At 41.6% G+C, this 21,206-nt stretch overlaps 1 protein-coding gene across 1 annotated transcript in view; it reads left to right on the top strand.

Moving 5' to 3' along the window:
* The window catches only part of LOC103478694 (nuclear factor of activated T cells 1), a 73,816-nt gene that overhangs the window by 17,665 nt on the left and 34,945 nt on the right, over nt 1-21,206 (top strand). Inside the window, exons 4-8 of the mRNA XM_081597329.1 lie at nt 616-818; nt 5,022-5,194; nt 6,229-6,369; nt 16,254-16,309; nt 19,451-19,583. Of these exons, the coding sequence (XP_081453455.1) occupies nt 616-818; nt 5,022-5,194; nt 6,229-6,369; nt 16,254-16,309; nt 19,451-19,583 (706 nt within the window). The remainder of the gene's footprint in view (nt 1-615; nt 819-5,021; nt 5,195-6,228; nt 6,370-16,253; nt 16,310-19,450; nt 19,584-21,206) is intronic.

Consider the following 21,206-nt stretch of genomic DNA (forward strand, 5'->3'; position numbering starts at 1 on the left):
CAAGCAGGTTCTCTCCACCTTTTCACAAATATTTGATCTTTTTATTAGTTGAGCAGTAGCAGCTAATGGAGGCGTACGAGAGGAAGCGGTAGTTGTTTGAAGTGGTGATACCAATACACAAGTCTCTTTCATCACAGTGGGACACAGTCTCTGAGCTTTAATGGAAATCATAATGCAAGTTCATAACTGCCGGAAGGCAGAAGGGGCAAGGTGATGTTGTACTGCATAGAGGGGTTGTTTTAGTGCCACCTTGCTCACTTGAAAAATGTGATATGTTAAAAGCGACCCAGCTTGGGTTTGTTTCTAAACCCGGTCCTGTGTCCAGTATGGAGTGATCCAGACCTGGGTTGACTTACACAAGTTCAGTCCAGTACACTTTAATCCTTAAAATGAGTCAGAATAAATCATGTTCAACAGTAGTACTACTGAAACGTCAACTGAAAAGCATAACCCATAGCCTGGATTGCACCAATAAAATATTTGGGTAAAAACTGGAAATTTAGGAGTCTACTGGAGTCCATCAGCAATGTTTGCATTATCTTTGACGCTGCCTCAGGCGACGGTCCTGACAGCTGGCGTTTCCTCTTACCTCGGCTTCTTTGTTCTCCCTGCCAGCTTTACGGCTACATGGAAAGCGAACCGCTCACCCTGCAGCTTTTCATCGGGACCGCAGACGATCGCCTCCTGCGACCGCATGCCTTCTACCAGGTCCACCGGATCACCGGCAAAACCGTCTCCACTGCCAGCCACGAAGTCTTGCAATCCAACACCAAGATCCTGGAGATCCCTCTGCTGCCAGAAAACAACATGAGAGCCATGTGAGTGCTTGGAGACTCCATTGCTAACCAACCTATTCTCCATATTTCTTTTTGAAGTTGTCCTTACGTTAAAACTCAATGTTTTGTTTTTTTGGGGGGGGGGTTTTCTCCATTTGGCGCCATATTTTATGGCTCAGCCATACAAACAGAACGCGTGATCATTACAGCACATATTCCTAAATAGGCCTCTGTCCTCTCAACCCCTTGAGGTGCACAGTTTTTAAGGCCGACAGTTCATGGTTGACTAACTCTGCCCGACATGTAAAAACAGGCACTGCAAAGGTCAGGATACAGTCACCATTCCACCCGTATGAAGTGCTTCAACTACATTAATGTCAGCTAGTGTGTTAATATATGACAGCAAGATAAATGTGCCAAAACATTCTTACCAAAGTAACAAGTGTGTTGGAAAAAACAAAATACTGCCCATTTAACATGCTGTTACTGTCAGAACCACTGCAGTATTAAGAATTAATGTGAGTATATATTTTACTGGATAAATCCTCACATACGTTCTCATAATCTGAATGTTTTATTAAGTAATATCCAAGTCAATTAAGAAATACCAGCTGATCGACAGTTACCACGTCAAACCATCTTGTGCTCAAAAAAATCATAAAAATTCACAAATATTACCAGTGATCATGAAGATTATAAAGAGGGCTGTACTCTTAAATGACAACTTTCATTGCTTTGTGTTTCGTTCGTTCACCTTTGGTAGCATTTTTTGGGGGAGCAAAGGCAGCTGCAAAAATTATATTTTTAAGATGTGGCAGAAAAAGTTGAAGAAACTTGTTGGTGAATTCTGAGACACAACTTTCTGCACCAGTTTCCATTTAACCATTTTGTAAAACTAATGTGAGATTTCAGCTAAATCTCATTTCACTATTTTTATTTACTTTCTCACAAAATTTAAAAAGATGGAATACTCACAGCAAAATAAAAACAACAATTCTCTAAAACAGTCAAAAGTTGTAAAGCAACTCCTCATAATATAAAATCTACTACATGGTAAAATCCTCCAGTTTATGAGACGGCAGAGTCAAAACTTAATATTTGAGAGCAAAAAGCTCCAATTTGCCGTTATGTCAAATCAATTATGTTATTGTTAAATCGTTCATTTATTCTTAACTCTACAGGAGCCTACAGGAAACTTTCAGTAGTAACCATTAATTATTTAAATATGAAGCAGAGTTAAAGTTTTATTACGTGTGAGAGAGAGCAATCAGAATTACACAGCTCTGCAGTTAAACTGTATTTTATAAATATTACACCTCACATTGATTACAAGGTTAATATTTTAAGCTAAAATTAAAAAAATTAGCTTGGTTATAAATGCCAGTTTCTATATGTATTTTCTGATGTGATTTATCATAACTGTGAGAAAACAACACACTTTATTATTATGTGTTCAGCTTTCTGCTTATGATATCTGATTCACTAGCAACCTGAATACACCACAGAGATGTCCAGACATAAAGAAAAACACTGTGCTTCTGGAATCTTATTTTCTTCAACTGACTGCACCGATGCTCTGATTCTTAGTTTCCGATCAGGACGGGTCAAGGGTGAAGTGAACTGATTCCACTCACCAACTGATTTCACAGTGTGTTGTCTGCACAAAATCAGAAAGAAAGAAAAGAAATGGAGATAAGAGCCTTATTTTGCATGCATACTACTTACCACTTACAACGTGAAGTGTTAGTGCAAATGGCCTTCTAAACATTAGAACTTGTTGGAGACAAGTTCTAATGTTCCACAGAAGTTGTCCACTCTTCTGTGGACAACTTGGAGTCAGACATCCACGTTTTTGGACATGGGAGGAAGTCAAAGCAGAACTCGACGTTGTGTCCAGAAAGCAGCTCTTTTCCAGAGGCTCCTTTCAAACAAGGCAGCAGGGAATATTTTTGGGATTTGTTCCCAGAACCCTGTGTTAGGGATAACCCACTGGATCGGACGTTAAATAAGGTCATTACTCTACTCCGCATTATATTTATCCTTTGCCACTTACATGTTGTATTTTCTTTTTTTCTAAAAACAGGTTAAAAAACCAAGGACAGGTAGTGTAAAGCTTCAGGCATTTTCTGGTATTAGTTCCACGTGTCATGTCCAACAGAACCACAATATCCTTCTTAGACTCACACACTTCTGTGCACTGCTTATTTGTTTGAGTTAATGTGTCTCCTCTGGTTTGATTAACAATAAAGTAAGAACACACACAAAAAAAGGGCTTCTGAAGAGGAAGTTTCTTTTCCTCTTTGACGTTCACACTCAGGCCGAAAGCAGAGGAGTGAAAGTTTCCTCTGCTTTCCTCCGACAGACATAAAGAAAGGCCTTTAACTGCCTTTTTCCACTGAGATGTTTACCAGCCACCTCGATCAGACAGCTTTTTTTTTTCTATCTGCCGGCGATAATTTGCTTGTTGTGTGGGATGCAGAAGGTAGCAAGCTGCAATTTCAGACAGCTTCGGTTTTCCTCCTTTCCGCTTGAAGAAAAACAAAACAAAAAACAAAAGACAGTCTGTTGGTGCACAAAAGCTAACCTAACCAACACAGCTTCAACTTAATCCGAAAACCGAGAGATATTGTCTGACTGTTTTTTGTTGTTTTTTTTTTGTGAGAATTTGGAGTTGCTTTTAAGCTTTCTCTTAATTTCTATTCGATTAGTTAAGTTGTAATTTCCTTATTAGTTTCTATAAGCAAAGGAAAAGACACTTGATTTTAATACTGGGACTGATGTTATATGGTAACGAGCACCAGATTGTGTAAATCTGATAAGTAGTGGTTGTCTAGACTGCTCATTTCAGTTTTTTCCTTGTTCGTGTTGTGCAAACCAAAAGCACGGGGAAAAAAAAAAGGTGGTGCAAACCCTGACATTTGCCATGTTCCAGGAGTACTGCCCGAAAATCTACCACTTAACACAAGTAAAATGCCAGAGCATATCCCATTTGTTTTCCCTCCTTTTTTACCAGCCGGATTAGTTATATTTCAATTTATAAATGCCGGCAAGAAAACTTTTTTTTCTCTTCTAAAAAGACGGGGAGAAACTTTAGCTCTTTACCTCCCAAATTGTAAAATAAAATAAATATAGACAGACAGTTGAGGGAATGGTCTACTGCTGCATGTGGAAATAATTAACAGTTTATATGCAGAATGAATGAATTCAATGGCCTGAAAGGACAAAAGGGATACTGGCTTCTGATGATAATCTCCCCATCAGTGCTTAGAACATTAGATAAACCATTGGAATATATTGAAACACTAAGGGCAAAATTACCTAATAGTATGAAAATAGCTCTAAATGAACAATTTTATTACATTTCATCTGCTGCTGTAGAGTTTTGCTTCAAAAATTTTCACACCCTTTGTACTTTTTCCACATTGTGTCACATTAGAGCCATTAACTTGTGCGTGCTTTATTGGGATTTTCCATGACCGACTAAAAATGGAAGTAAAAGGACAAGTTTTTAGGGCCTATGTAGAAAATGCTACGTGTGGTGGAAAGCTAACGCTGTACATCGTCACTGAAAATGTCATTTTCCACTGTAAAACATGGTGGTGGCAGCATCATTCCACAGGGTTCATTGTCTTTACCAACAGCAGCAACATTTAGAGTTGATGGAAAGACGGTTTGAGCTAAACACAACACATACCCTGAAGCTAGAACTAAAATGGGAGGGTTTACGTCGAAGCACTTTATGAGTTGAAACGGCCCAGTTAAAGTCCAGATGTTTATCCAATCAGTGTTGTCTGTAGCAAGACTTGAAAATTGATGTGAAATGGTTTTCGTCCAATCTCTGTGACCTTTTAAAATAAGAATAACCAATATTTGAGTCTCCATATTGGTGAAACTTTTTACTTGGCTTTGTAATAGTTCAATAAAGTATTTAGCATAGCAAATAGAGGTCTCATTTTCAGATTTGTATTTGTGAAAAATGTGGAAACCATTTGTTGCTTTACTTTATTCTATGTGCTACTTTGAGTTGGTCTGTCAAATAAAATGCCAGTAAAACACACTGAGGTTTGTGGTTGTAACACGGTAAACTGTCTGGGGCGAAGGGGTCTGATCATTTAAAAAGTGCAAAATTCTGCATTCACAAGAGCCTGAAGAGAAGAAAAATAAAAACTAGTGAAGCTCATGCATCCATACTGACAGCAAAGTGCATACTCAGAATTGCTTTCCGCCCTCTTCCCTCTCCTCTAGAATCGACTGCGCAGGAATCCTGAAGCTGCGCAATTCCGACATCGAACTGCGCAAAGGGGAGACGGACATCGGTCGGAAAAACACCCGCGTGCGTTTGGTGTTCCGTGTGCACATCAACCAGCCCAACGGCAGGACGGTGTCCCTACAAGTCGCCTCCAATCCCATTGAATGCTGTAAGTCTGAGATGTCAAGACACACACACACGTACACACACGCACACACACACAAACAGAAACAAACAAAGAAATCTCTACCAATAGTTTTCCACTTAAGAAAAAGTGGGATCTATTGTTGCAATGCAATAAAACGAGCCATTATTTTATTACCTACTGGAACAAATTCAGTACCTCTGGACCCAATAAGGTTTATACAATCAAAGGAATTCACTGAGGAGGGGGAAAAAAAGAAAAAAAAGATGCATTGTTCGTTGTGCCAAACACATGTTACTTTTATCGAATTAGCATTTTATGAATGCCCAAGTCGTTGTGGTAAAAGCTCCCCATTAGCGAAGGTCCCTCAAAGGTCACTTGCCAGCCCCAGTTTTGGCGCAGTTGAATGATTTCATTGTGAGGAACTTCTGTTTCTTCGTCATTCACTCCTGCGCTTACGTGCAATGCGATCAGCACCCGAGAAACTAATCGAAGCAAGACGCTGGGAGACGCCGCTGACGTTACAGCTCGCGATTGGGCGTCCAACGGAATCTCATCCTTGAGCAGTTTGAGGGTTGGGGCCTTAAAATCTTTAGAACAAGTAAATTCCTAAGCGAAACCCACATCTATGTGATAATTAGCGCTCGGTTCAATCGGCTGGCTGTGATTCCCGTCGGTGTATTCCAGAGGTCAGAGGGACCCCCGGCTCGCCTCATTTCAGTGAAAGCAGAGACAGGTGGTTGGCCACGGGCTGCTGGATGGAAATAATGAAGCGAAGATCTGACCGTGAACGTATTTTTCTGAATTATTCTACGCCTTTAAAAAAAAATAAAAAAAAGCAGCTGTTGGCTGAAAACCTCTTCGCAAGAGGTCATGAAATCATTGTAATAAATTTGATAAGCCGGTTTTCTTAATGAAAAGCTGCTGTTTTACAGGCCATGTCCTGGTCATGCTCTTCTCGGCGTAGATTGTGATCTGTAAGTGTGTTCACATGGACTTGAACTCAATACTGAAAGGTGTGTGTCTGTGTGTGTGTGTGTGTGTCTCTGTCTCTGTAGCTCAGCGCTCGGCTCAGGAGCTTCCCTTGGTGGAGAAGCAAAGCGTGGAGAGCTATCCCGCCACCGGAGGCAAAATGATGCTCCTCGGCGGCCTCAACTTCCTCCCCGAGTCCAAGGTGGTGTTCGTGGAGAAGGCACAGGGTAAAACTGAACGCAAACCTTCCCCAGACTGTGTGTTCCCGGCACTTTAATTTCCCCTTTTCCCCTAATATCTCTTTCAAATGTCTCTACCCTTCTCCTTCTCCTTCTCCGTTGTGTTTTTTCAAGTCTTTCTTCCCGTCAAAATAGAGCAGGACTTGCCAGAAAGCAACATGTGGTGCACATTAGACCACTATATTTTTAACCAAAGCGTATTTACATTTGCTGAAGTTTCCATTGCCTGTTCTTTGGTCCTCACCACAAGTAGCGGAATGAATCACGACCAGGGCATGTGCAATATCTCTTTTTCTCACTTTTCCTTTTTGCCGTGCTGTTCTGTCTTCACTTACCGCCCCGGCTCCTGACAGTTAACCCTTCCACTCACTCTGCCAGCTGTGGCGAAGAGCAACCGGGGTGAACGTCTGGCAAAGAGTGGCTGCTCCTTTTTGTTTCTCCTTTTTTCTTTTTCTTTTCTTTTTTTTCCCCCAACGTTGTGGGTGGAGGGAATGATTAGAAATGAAGTTTGTGTATGACTGAATGATGATCATGAACAATGCTTTGATTGCGTCCAAAAAGAAAATTAAATTAAACTTGTGCTCACTGGCATAATCTCGACTTCAAAGGCCTTGACTAAACCCTTTCTCAAATTTGATTTTTCATAATCAGTCAGAAAGTGATTAGTTTTTTCGATGAGGAATTCAAATGAGTGACCATATTTACACAGTTACTCTAAGCCAGCGGTGTCCAAAGGGATTTTGTACAGCCCTCCACCGCAATTCAAAGAAACTGATTAGCATTTGGTTCACCAGCATTTTAACCAATGGAAGGTTAAAAAAGGATTCAGATGTGAAAAATATGTTCATCTTTTATCCCATCATATTTTTCTTGCTTTTAATGTAATGTTATAGTAAGAAGGACCACAAAGATCAGGAGACTTTCACTGAAAAGTAAACATTGGTACAGCTGTATTTTAAAACATGGATAAATAAAGAAATATTTTTGCCATTTTCTGTTTGGGAATATACAGACACACAAAGAAAAGATGATTAACCCAAAAATATGGACTACTGTGCACTTTTTGTTTTAATCAGGCAAACTTGTCAGACTCCTTTTGTGTTTATTATCTATTCAGCCCATTGTTGTGCAGGTAAAGATGAAAAATAAGTGGCTTTTTGCAAATGACAACAAACTAAAATAACAATAATATTCAAAATGCCCAACCCCGCTCACACTGTGGCACAAAAGTGGATATAAACCATCTGGGGCGCCATGCTAAAATGGGTGCCAAAGCGATGGCGGAAAATTTGCTCTAGTTGTTATTTTCTGTTTTTAACAGATGTTTGTGCTTTAGGGGGTAGGGCAGATAGGTGTCTGCATACACCTCAGATAACATTTAGCTAGCTGCACCCGCGCACCCACACACACACACATACCTTTTCAACTTATGTCAAACAAGTAGCAGCAGCACAACAAAACCTCTCTTCAGAAAAATACAACATACTTTATATTGTATATAAAATACACATAACAATTGATATGTACAGTTATTTCAGCACTTTAGATTGATTTTACACAGAAAACAGGTTGCAAAACTTGTAACATTCTTTATTTGAAGATTCTTGTAGCTTTTCCCTGTCTGAAAGGTCGACTGGAGAATCTGGGGTTGAAATAAGAAATTTGTGATGTGTTGAGAGGAATGGGTTGAATGTTGGTAATGTGGGATCTCCTTCTTCCTGGATTGACTCAGTCATGGAGTGGGTGGGATGGAGGGATGGGGGGTGTCTAGGGAAACTCTACATACATGCCCTGCTGTCTGAGCCCTGTGACCCCCTTCTAGGGTTGTGTTTCCTGTCTTTCACCCACTCTTCTTACTTCTGCCCCATTTCCTTCTGTTCTTCTGTTTTCCCTCCTCAATATTCAGTTTTTCTTACCTCTATCCTTGATACCTGGTAAAGACATTAGCCGGTGTGGAGTTTGTCTCCCCTGGGATCCCCAAGCTTTGGTCTGCTGTTGATAGTTCGGCGGTTTTGTTTTCGGACTCAGCGTTGACTAGAGAGAGATCAGAAGAGGGTTATTGGTTTGCTACTGAGGCTGCTTTTATGTTAACTTTAATTACCTACTGCTCCGAGTTAAAAAGCTCTTACAGACTTACACACACATACAATCACTTCAGTAAATGTAGTTTTTTGGCTAAAAAATTTTCCAACATTTTGGCATTTTATGTAAAAAAAAAAAAAAATCCGATTTTTAAAAGTTTCGAAGTAAGATTTCTCTCATTCTGCGTCAGAGGAGCACCATCAAAATGATTTAAAGAACACCATTGACTTGGTTTACACATTTCTCTCTGTAACTTTTGGTTTTATTTTCTCCTGGAAAAGTTCATGACTAAATGAGCGCTTGAAAGTGTCGCACCACAACGATTATTTCTCTCAGACAGTTACCATTACACGCAAAGAGACACACGCATTCGAGCGCAGCCAAACCCCTTGGAAGGCACAGAAACCAATCACTGCTTTTGCCACAGTGGTGACAGCCATTTACTGCTGCTGCCATCGAAGGTCAGAATGGCTGCTCACTTTCCGAAATTGACTCCAATAAACACCTTCCAGAATGTTCCATAGATCCTACGAAGCAGCAGACGGATTTTTGGGGGAATCTCGGTCCAATGTGTGCAAATAATCCTTCGCAGTTAAAGTCATCTAAGTTGAGTCAGAGCGAGATCACAGGCAGCTCAAAAGCTCGTTAGCACTAATGGGCCAACTATGAATCATAAATGCTTGCATTTTTTTTTTTGTTTGTTTAAATGCTCCGATTTTCTAAAAATACCAGAAACATTTACGAAATTGTCCCATTAACAATTAGTGGTTGAAGGAAGAAACGGTCTAAAATATACACAAGTCTTTTGAGAATAATTACACAACTGGCTTTTTATCAACAGTAAGAATTTCTCTAAACATTATTTACTGAAATTATTTACAGATTTTGTTGTGAAATAACAAAACCAAGCAAATATAAACAGTTTTCCAAATCAATTTCTTTCAATATAAAACTTTTGAAACTTTAGTACAAACTGTGGGGTGTGTGTCGGTGTCTGGTGGAGTTTTGGTTAAAATAAGCTTGTTCTTTATTCAGTGAAGTTGCTCAGAGTGAGTATAGAGTATTCAGAAATTTTACTGAAGAGAAGCAATACTTCATAATAAGCCTGCTCAAGTAAAAAAAAGTACAGCATAGAAAAAATCCTCCTAAATTTTTTTAGTTAGTCAAATAAAAGTAACAAGTAACTAATTACTACCAAATTTTGTTTATCACATCGAGTGGACCCCACCTACTTCACCTATTCACAGATTTTCTGCTGCTTGTAGCTCCAGAATATTAGTGGAAAAATACTGCAATAAAATAAAAATATTAGCAGATTTTTTTTGTTGTTGTTTGGATGTTATGAAACAAAAAACAATGGAAGTATGCACTCCACACCTTTCAGATTTTTCCCCCTGCTTCAATTCAAATTCAAGGGTCATGAATTATGTAGCAAGACATTGTGACATGATGAAGGAATATCAAAACGAGGAACTTCTTTAGCCATTCATGCAGATAAAACATCCCTTCCTTCTTTGTTTTTGGTTTTATTTTGTATGTCTGTCCTCCCAAAACCTCCTGAGATCCCCCCAGTATCAAATAAACTGAGCTACTCCCATTGCTGCTGCAGGAAAACCTTTAATGCGGCTTGAAAAATAATTACTTTTTCTTTAAACGTCCCATCCGTCCTCGTCGCACCCCCACCCCACTCCCTCCGTCACCCACAGGATAACTGATGCAAACTCTCCGAATCCGCTGGATGTGCATCTGTTTTGCAGATCCCGTTGTGTACGCCAGCACACACTCTAGCTGCTAGCCCGCGGGCCTGTTTGTGTTGTTCAGGAGGAAGTGTTGTCAGTGAGTCATCCACCGAAGGATTCCCCGCAGAGGGGAGAAGAGGAAAAGAGCGGATCCTGAGCTCTTGGAAAGAAAGGAGAAGGAAGGAAAAAGGTAGAAAAAGGCAGGGCCTCTTCAGAAAGGCTGCCCATTTGTTTCCAGGTGTGTGAGGAGAGAGACTATATCCTGCTGTGTATTTTGAGTTTTCCCTTCAAGTTTATCAATACTCATCTTTTGATGACGCGTAAAACTGAGATCAGATAAATCTAACAGGCAGATCACCGCAAACTAAAGAAATCCAGACCCTGACGTCTTTGTTTCTGCTCCTATATAAGCAATCCCCGTTTCGTCGCTTTTTCATCAAGACTTCCCCCCGCCCCCTCCCTCACTTTCCCCTTTTATGGAATGATAAAGAAATTCTTCTGCAGAGCCACAGCTTGTGCATTTATTAAACTTTCCGTCAGCGTGTGCTCTGTGGAGCTGGATTCGGCTTTTGCGGCGTTGCTGTTATTTGTTTTGTGCCAGCTTTGTCCAAACCGCCCTCCTGGCACAGGTGAAGGAAGACATACCTGGCACACCTACTGCTGTGTGTGTTCTGGCCTGCCCCGCTTTCCACAGCTGGAATGAGCGCTAGAGGCAGGGAAAATAGAGACAGACAGATAAACAGAGCGAGGGAGAGAGAGAGAGAGGGAGAAAGAGAGAGATGGGGAAAGCCTGCTCTCTGACTCAGAGGGGAGGGGAGGGAATTCCCTGGTGAGCCGGATAGTTTTTAAATCTGTTGGATTGGAGTGTTGCCTGCAGCTCTGGAGCGCCACACAGCCTGGTTCTGCAGCAGAGTGAAGACTGTCCCCCTCCGCGTCTCCTTCAGGCTGTTTGCTATGTAGCGTTAGCACAGCAGTAATCTTTGTAATGTTACTCAGTTTGATTTCCTGCTGGAAGAACTTTTCAGAGTTCATGTAAAGGCTGTTTACATTCGACTCAGGGAGCTACCATGGGCAAGTCTAAACAGCAGACAAGCTGGTTGAGGTGTTGTACATCTGGTGTGTCTAGACTCGGCTTTGGCATTGTCATCTGACTGCACTGACCAGGGCATGATTTACAATGCTAATTCCGGACTAATGCTTGGTAAATACTGCTGTCTGGGGTGCATCTATACATGGTGGTGGGTCTTGGACAAATGTTGCCATGGGCAACCATCTTGCTAAATAACAGTGGCTTCACACGAATGAGAAGCCAGACTTTTTCAATTAAAGTGAAAAAGCATCAAAGCGTTTTTATGGCAGATTTTACAGCGGCAGACCTTGAGTTTTTTTTTTTTTTTTAAATATGTATCAAAACCAATGTGGCTGCCAGTCATAACACCATTCTCAAGGCCTCGTAATAATAACCGTCAGGTTCAGCTCGGCACTTCTCTCTTCACAGTGGAGGATGGTTGTTCACAGCGCAGGCGATTTCTGGTGACTTCATAGTGTCAAACTGGCGCATTACATATGTCACGGATGCAAATGTTTTTGGATCCGTGACGCCCTGGTTTTGTTGGGTAAAATTTAAAACTTTAGCAGCAACAGCTTCTCAATAGCAGACAGTGCAGGTCCTCCGTACAAAGCACATAACTTTGAACAGGGGCTGGTTTTTGAAAGGCTAAAGAATAGCTAGATTCTGAAAACACTTGAGTTCCCACTCCCTAAAAAAGCTTATAACTGCCTATCTTAATAGTTCAAACACCAAATACGTATATCTTAATGCGCTTTAGTACGCAAAGTAGAAACCGTTTTAGTGCCAACACAGACGCTAGCATCTACAGTTTTATTGATCTCCGCTCTTCAGGTTGTAGCCAATTAGCTCTTGCTGGTTCTTCTGGATTAGCCGTTTGTTCGTGGGAGTGGCTATGTTTGCGGTGTTTTGGGGAAATTGTAGTCTGCGATTTTGCAGAAGAGCTATGGAATCAACATGTTCAAATGACACACTTGTGGAACCACTGTCCAAAGCAAACAAAACCAAACCATCATCCTCCTAATACTTCCTGTTGTCTTCTTTGTCATTTCCGCCAGCAGTAATGTCTGGCTGTTGATCACGTGGCTCAATTTAGGAAATACATTTATTTCTATTCAGCTGAAAAACCACCTCGAGCAAAAAAAATTTAAATAAAAAAAACAAAGAAAAACAAGTTTTTTCTAAATTGGACTGTTTTCATCAAGCTAATTTATTTTTTGTAATTTCAATTTGCGCGAATCTATGGTTCATGGAAACCGCTTTTGAGTTGAAAATATTCTCCACTTATATTATGAGTGCTAGCCAAGACGAAGCATCTTATGATTTTTGTATCTCATCCTACCCAGATAAACCACCCTGAGCCCTGTCTCTTTCAGCCTTTTTGGTCTCAGGTCAAGTCACCTCGCACCTTTCTTGTTAGACACTTTACAACAACTGACGTCCTGACTCTAAACCCATCATAAATCCACTGTCAGGAATTAATCTATACAGATCCCTCTGGATTCAAAACAGACCTTTATTTCTCCAAGTGCTCCAGTTTTTCAGACTGGTAGAAGCCAGGTGCTTAGGAGGAGATTGCAGCTGTATCTTTTGAATCAGTCACCAGGGAATCCCTCTGGCCTCCTGGTTTCGCTCCTCCACGGGTAGCAAGGTGTTTGCAGTGAGCGTGTGTGTAAAATTACTGAAGCATTTTAATTCAAGGCAGCAGCAGGAGCAGCAGCGGCAGCAGCAGTAGAAAGGTAATAAAATGGAAAATAAACTCAAGATATGTAAACAGGAAAGGGGGGCGGGAAATGCTTCTTAAAATCCAATCTGGAAAAAAGAAAAAAAAAAAAGGGGGGGGATATGGCTGCAAAATACATCTGGGTTGTTTCACGAGAAAACCTCCCTAATTAGGCATGTGAATCATATTTTCCATCCTCAAAATATCCTGAACTGAACTCTTTTTGGTCGCTGAAAACTGCCACGCACAAAAACTGTGCTTTTTAGAAAGCAATTTTACCTCTGGCTGTCGAAAACTGTAAGTTCATTGTGAGGTTAAATATATCACCAGTCAGCTGTCGGGCCCTCTGAAGCAATGAGTCAGAGCATGTGTCTGAAATATTTATCTGCAATATAATGATCTTTTATTCATTTCGACCAGATGGAGCACCCGGTCCACTTCTTGATCATTTTCCGGGCTAATCAAATAAAACAGGACGAATGAGATTTTGTTTGAGCGAGCGTTGCTATAACAACCAGCGTTGCCAGGTTGTCACCAAGCTCACAACCTGGGTGAGGTGTTGTTAGAAGATGAAGCTGATGAGTCAAAGACACCTCACCCTCCTAAAAGGTCTAATTGCTTGAAGAGTCAAGAACGTCTGTTTTTTGTCTTTGTGGACCTACTTTACTCAACTGAAACCTTTCAAGTGTCAAACCTCAAAATACAAGAGTGTGTCCATTTATTTGTCCTCTAAAATTGGTCTGGGACAAAGCTGGACAAAGCTACCATTCTGCGTTCGGCGCCCCATTGTTTCGTGCTTCGCCACCTCCTGTAATCTCAGTTGAAAGCCAGAACAAAGGTGAAGGATATTGTGGTTGCGCGTTCGCATGTGTCTGCATCTGTTTGTGCACACTGCGCGTGGGTGGAGGTTGGTTGCAGGAGGAGGTGTTGTCGGGAACAGAAGCATTTTGCAGATGTTGCAGGGAAGAAGGAGCGAATGGAAAGTCCTGTGGTTATCGGTCGTACGCCGCGCTCCGACCGTCCGACCGCAGCATTTCTGATGCTCCTGGTTTGATCGAGAAAGCATTGAACAACCGTTGCTCGTTAGAAGTGACTTAGAGGTACAAATGAAGAGGAGGGGGTGGAGGGGGGTGGGGATATGAACAGGGAGGTAGAGAGATGAAGAGTTTGAAAAACATGTTTACAACTGGAGCTTTGCGTTGACGTTGTAGTCTAAGGTTTCCCTCTTGGAGAGTCTCCCAGAGCGTAGGCGGTCGAGATTCCCTCTTGGTTCCTCTAGACGTAACATGAGGAATGCTCATCTCTGTCTGCCTCTCTCCCTTGTTATGACCTTCCCTGTGTCTGTGCTCTCTCTAATTGCCCTGCTCTGCTCATTTCGGCTTCTTAGCGTTATATATGTGTGCCTCTCTTTCACCTGCCACATGCGCCATGTCTTTCATTCGCACCACAGTTGTCCGACATGCAAAACCCTGCCACTATTCCCCGTTGTCTTCATCAGAGCGAGGCACACTTTTCCATATGCAGATCTAGTTTCACCAAGTTCCGCAATAGGAAGTTCTTATCTAATCTCTGCACTGTCTGTTTTTGTCATCTGCCGTGTTTAATATGGTCGTTTTGGAAAGATCTATCAACTGATTTTCTCTCTCAGAACAATAAAGCTGACCACCCGCCCCCACTACCACATCTCGACAATAACGATCCAAGTTTGACTGCAGTCCCTTTGCTTTTACACTCAGGGTTTAATGTGAAAAACATAGTCCTCTTAAAAAAATATACTTTTTTTTAGATTATGTTGGATCTGCTGGATCTTTGATTGCAGTACTTTGGAAACTGACACTGATCCTCTTGTCTTTATGATTCTAATGCGAAGTGCAGCATTTCCTACCATGGCTCTGCTCATTCTGTCACTAACACATAGCAGCCGCGCTGCAGTAACCATGCTGTTACCTCACATGGTGTGTCACTGACACAAAGGCCGGTCTGTGTCACTGCCACTTCTTGACAGATGACTCATGGGTTCTGGACATAAAAAAAGAAATTGCACCGCGGACCGTCGCTGATTGCCCCAGCAGAGCCCAGAATGTCTGCTCACACAATATGAGCCATGAAATCACAAGGAAAACTCCAAGAATGTGAGCGGAGCGTTTACAGACCTGCAGCAGCTGCAGTAGCTCACAGGGACGTTTTAGTTCAAAGCAGCGAGGGAAACCTCTTTACATCAACAGGATGGAAATGAAGGGGGGCAAAAAAGGGAAGAGGGAGAAAAGACTTCTGGCTTTTTGCAGGAAAGTAAAACAGCAAACAGAAACTGTCATGATCTAAACTGACACGAAACACCCAATCTGAGAGCATGCATTAGGGACACAGACTTGCAGAAGCAAGTTATTGTTGGTTTCATTTCTTACTTAATAAAAGCCAGTTCTGGTTGTCTCACACCCAACAGAGTTGACACCTCAACATGGTGTCAGTTCGTATTCTTAAGCACTTCCTGTGCTGTCTGCGGCTTCTGGATCTAATAGGGTCTCCAATGGAATATTGGTCTCAGGAGAGGGGTCAGGCAAGAAGCAGTGTGAACACTTTAAGGATTTGACAACCACAGAAAATGGCAACCTTTGCCAGGATTATGTAGGCCATGGTATATTCCTAAAGGCAGGTCTAGTGAGCGTTACTTGCCAACAAAGGGCTATCTATATTCACTGGATAGATATCCCAAGACATTGATCATCCCAATGATCAAGACAAGCTGGAGAATGCTGCTGTGGAGACAGATCTCTGGGTCAAGCAGAAACTGTCATGAATTAATGGATGAGATCTTACTTCTGGAGAGTTAACTGGATGGATGTATGAATGTATGGATGTACCGACAGACAACTCTCCTTATGACTGAGATTCCTTTACTGATTTGCAACTTTGTTGATTTTGGCTTAAACTTATCAATAACTCTAGGGTTAACCCAACAAAATATGATAGTCCTAAGAGAGCAAACTTCTTCTTTTCTACTCTTAGGGTTAAGACTAGAGGCAAATCCACATCTTAAGCCACAAGATAAAAGTTATGTTCTGTCCAAGAAAGTCATTTTCTTGTGGAATAATCTTATGCACATTTAAGTTAGGGTCAGAGGTTAGGGAGTAGGGTAAGGGTAATGTCAAAAACACCCGACAAGAGCGGGCTACAAATCCAATAACACAAGTTATTGTCTATTGGATTGTACAATGTAGAAGTTTAAGATGTCTTCATGTTGTTCTTATTGTGTCAACAGACGGCCATCATCTGTGGGAGACAGAAGCCAAGGTTGACAAGGACTCTGTCAAAACTGTAAGTACCCATCTGTCTCTTCAGTCTTTTTCCCCCTTGAGGCTTTCTCCTTTCTTCGGTCTCTTCCTCATTTGTCCCACATGATGATGTAACCTTCTCTAAGGCGTTACAAATTGAAAAACAGAGGCGACGCTGATTAGTCGATGCAATCCTGAATGGAATTTTCACAAAATCACCGTACCGTCCTGGAGACAAACACTTTCACCTGTGGTGTTGCTTGAAAACACAACACGGGCAGCAACATGCTCAAATGCACATACACACACACACACGCACACACACGCGCACCCCCCCCCACACACACACACACACACCACTTCAGCCCTCTGCGCATATTCAGACGTTTAGTTCACAGCGAAGGGTTGTGGTGAGCTGGGCTTAAACACCTCATCTGTGCTTATGAGCGTGCAGCCAGGAGCGGATCACACCCCTGTTTTTACCTGCTGCTTTTCACGAAGGCTATGATGAGAAAATAAACCAGCGCACTCATTTTCACTGACGCACAGTCACACGTCCAGATTGTGCTAATATAAAGCTCACCAAAAGGGAATTGTTGACGGAGGGGAATGAAGTAAATGTTGTTCTTCGTGTCACAGAGAGCTTCTTGTGCTCTGGAGTTCATTAAGATTTCATCGGGTTAGTTAGGTCTGCTTCCAGAGGGGCGAGCCAAGTGGTGGGTAGTGGAAAACTTGTTTGCTCGGGCGTGGTGATAGTATGTTTTTAGCTGCGCATGCCTTTGATCTGGGGCGCTGCATCCTCCGCCTGTCTTTGTAAACCGACTGAGGGAGTTTATGCTGGCAAAAGGCTCTAGAATAACACACTTGCCTCTAAATGGTGCCGCTGGAGGATTTAGTTTCACTTGTTGCTGCTGTGATTTCACTCAGGTAAATGATGCGGTTGCATCAGCAGGGTAAATATGGACTCCTGTAGCTAATTGTGTCTAAACTCCGACTGGTGTTTGTTGGCCGGAGTCGCAGATGCTGGAGGAAAGATGGGTGCTCAAGGACCTGCTGGAGGTGATGTTGTAAGAAGATGGGATTGATAAAAACATGTACCAGTGTGTTTTTTATTGCAGACTGCCTTGCTAAAGTATTCCTGCCAATTCCGCTAATCCAGTATTGTTGATTAAGTTATTACGATTGGACAACATTAGGCATTTTACTGAAAGTTGATACACAGTTTCAAACTTTTTCCCAAATATAAACACTGACAATTACTGAGGAAGAACAATATTTCCTTGTTGTTACATGTAAGTTCTCGCTGGCATTTAAATTTTTTCCCCATTTTTCTTGAGAAAATGGCTCAAGTTCTATCAGGAAGGATGGAGAGGGTTGGTGAAAACAAATTTAAGTGTTTTCACAAATACTCAATTGGAATTTAGATCGAGGCTTTGAGTGGGCTGCTCCCACATGTAATTATACTTTGACCTAAACCTTGTTCATAGTTCTAGCTTTACGTTTAGAGTTGTCATTTTTTAGAATTGTTAAATCTTAAAGGTTTTCCTTCAGGATGGAATTCTGATCACATTACTTGGTGCTATCTGTGAAAATGCTTCCACCATCCTGCCTCTGAGGGAAGGTGTGTGTGCGTGTACGCGTGTGTGTGCGTGTGCGTATGTGTGTGTGAGTTGGTGTTTTGGGTATTAGATTGAATGCACATGCGACCATACAAATGATATATAAACAAAAATAAAAAACTAAAACAGTACATATTCACTTAATTGTGTGCTTAATTGTGTTGGCCTATCAAGTACAATCCCAAATAAAGTTATTTACCAAAAGTTAAAAAGGTTAGAGGATTATGTAAGTCTTTGCAAGGTGCCATCGTCTTTACAAACAGAGAGACGAGATGAGAGCTCAGGCCTTCTGCTTATATGTATTGCAACCAGACTACTTTTAAGTGCTCTAGTCTGCCTGGCTGACTGTGTTTTTATTGCTGTCCAGAGCGTGCTAACTGGTTGTTTGTGATCGAGAGGGAACGCAGTGTGCATGCACGCATCTAACACACACAATCAGCAACCTGCATGCCTTCTCTGTCATCGTATGGAAGACTGGGTCTGATCTCACCTTCAGCTACCCCGTCCCTACCCCACGCCCTCCCTGCATGCACTGTGATGACCGACAAAAACCTGCTTCCTGTCATTTTTGCCCTGCTTTCGTACTGTAAAAAAAGAACAAGAGAGCGACGGCTGTCCAGGAATTACACATAAACACCCTGACAGATTCCTCCATGTTTCCCTGTCAGAATTAAAGCAGTCAAAAGTTCATATCCGTCCAGACCTGCTGAAAGTCCAACAGGCTAGGTAACTGGAGGGGTTACAGGTGACCCCTCCTGCACACGGAGCGGCTGTGCAAACAAATAAGCTGACATTTCTGCTTTGCTTTGCTTTGCCATGTGGGGGAAAAAAAGCTAACAACCCAAGGCTTTTCCTCAGAGAAAAACATGGGCCCTGGACGAGCCTCAGGGGCCCAACTACTGCTTCTGAAAAGTCCAGACAAGCTCATTTCGACCAGCTCCCAGTCCAGTCTCTTGGAAACACTACCCTAAATGCAGACCAGCAATAAAACATAAACATACCTGTTGATTAATCTCTGAAACATACAAGGGTTTGCTGTATAGTACTGAAAGCTAATGCTTCATGACCACATTAAAATAAACATCTATAAAGTCTTGCTTGTATGGTTGTGTGTGTGTGTGTGCGTGCGTGCGTGTGTGTATATATATATATATATATATATATATATATATATATATAAATTATTTCATGTGGAGCTGAATTTGAAATGTGAACATCAAGTCCTGTCATGTCTCTGAAGAATTTGTGTCATTTTTGATTTACTCCAGTTTTGGATAGCTCCTTTATTGGCATCAAGAATATGGAATTCCCACTATTCATTTGCGTCAGGACAGGAAACGTTCCTTTTGCGGTTATGTCATTTTCTATTCTTTTTTTTTTCATTTTAAACGAATAATGGAGTAACACTTAAATTGTTGCCAGATATGTATTAGCTGAAATATTAAGTAAGTCATATTATCATGTCTTCCTATACAAGTGAACTGAAAAACAGATGTGCGACAGTGTGACAATGGTGTACAGGCGGTACATTTGAGTGTCCTTGCTGTGTTTTGTTTGCACTTTAGAATACTCTTCTTGTGGAGATCCCACCCTACAGGAACCAGAGAATATCCAGTCCTGTGCAAGTCAACTTCTACGTTTGCAACGGCAAGAGGAAGAGGAGCCAGTACCAGCGCTTCACCTACGTGCCTGCAAACGGTAATCCTCAGCCTGATCTTCTTTAAGAAACGCAGGCATGCTTCTTGACACCTGTAATCTGTAGTTTGCCTTCAACTGTCGACATGCCACAAGGGATTTGTAGCCCGCTCTTGTCGGGTGTTTTTGACATCCTGCCTGGGAACAGTTAGCTTGAGACACTGAAAGAGAGCAGAAGATGAGACGGGGTGTTTATGCAGTAGTGGTGCGGCGTTCCGCAGCTGTGAGGTAGACCCGCTGAGTGACAGAACCTCCAAGTGCTGTCAGTAATCGAGTGTGTAGTTGACTCGACCTCCCGGGGACCTGCCTTTTACACCCTGCCTCACACAATGAACCCATGGTTCCCCAACAAAGGAATGACGGTGCACATGAAAACACACACGCACACCCACAAGCTGTCATTCATGTAGCAACCTGAAAGGGTTGTGATATAGTGTGAATTAGGCATCAGCAGCTTTCGTGATGGAATTCTCGGAAAGACACAACTAAGCTTTAGTCAAGAAAACGGGTTAAAAAAATGAGCTTCAGACTCCGGGTTTTTACTAGAAATCTTCTCCTTGTGTATATGCAGACAAGCGTGATGATGGCTGTGTTAGACCTGCATCCACATCGTGATTACCAGAGGAATCCATTAGATCCCCAACCCTGATATCTTATTTTCATTGATTGGCGCTTAATGGATCCAGAGCCTCTGAGGTAGTGTGCAGCTTGTTTTAGGTCCAGAGCCGTTAATAAGATGTGACATTTACATTATCAGCAGATATTTGATGGGCACAGGAGACAAGCACACGAGAATAGAGCCCTCAGAAGATGTAGAACATGTTCCAGTTTGGAGATCACAAACGGATTGATAGAGGTAAATAGCTCAAACTTTAGACAGTTTTCAAATTTCTCAACCAATAAACATCAAAATAGTGTGGCATGTATTTATATTTGGCCCTCTCTGTTTGGCTGAGCATTAATGGCATCTTTTTTATCATTTATTGTGATAATTTTCTTATAACAATTTTGATTTATTGTTGTCATGATTAATTCCAGTTAATATGTTTAAGAAAGCCAGAACTGTTCATATTGTCAGGATTGTTATTTTTGCAATTTTCTCCACAATAATTTTTGATAAGTATCAATAATTATCAATAAATGCACTTACTATGTGCAGCTTAATGATACAAATCACATTTCTTTATGTGACTGGTGTCCCAAAAAAAGCATAATATAAACGGAGCCATAATTGATTCCATTGAATTTCATTTAGGATTATCAGAGTAATAGGGGCTTAAAATAAAGATTTTTTTTTTTTACTTTTGTAAACCATGTGTGCTCTTCCTTCCATAACTACACGCTGCTTTGTGCCGTCACATTACACAAAATGTAACTGAAGTACACAAAAGTTATTGCAAATGCCAGCGATTCTACAGAGGTTGGTTCTGGTATCGACGAGTGGCCTTCACAGAGGGCCCTGGCAGATACAAAGGGAAAGTTAGGAGGCTCCTTCACTGATCCATTTCTTTCGGCACAAACACAACTCTTATTAAAAGATGACTCGTGTTCGCCTTTTTGCTGCCAAGTAAACCACAAACACACTGTGGACCACACAAGCAGAGCAAGTCTCTTGTCAAAGATGCA

Source organism: Poecilia reticulata, chromosome 16 (assembly GCF_904066995.2).
Source record: "Poecilia reticulata chromosome 16, P_reticulata-male-v2, whole genome shotgun sequence".
NCBI classification, from domain to species: Eukaryota; Metazoa; Chordata; class Actinopteri; order Cyprinodontiformes; family Poeciliidae; genus Poecilia; species Poecilia reticulata.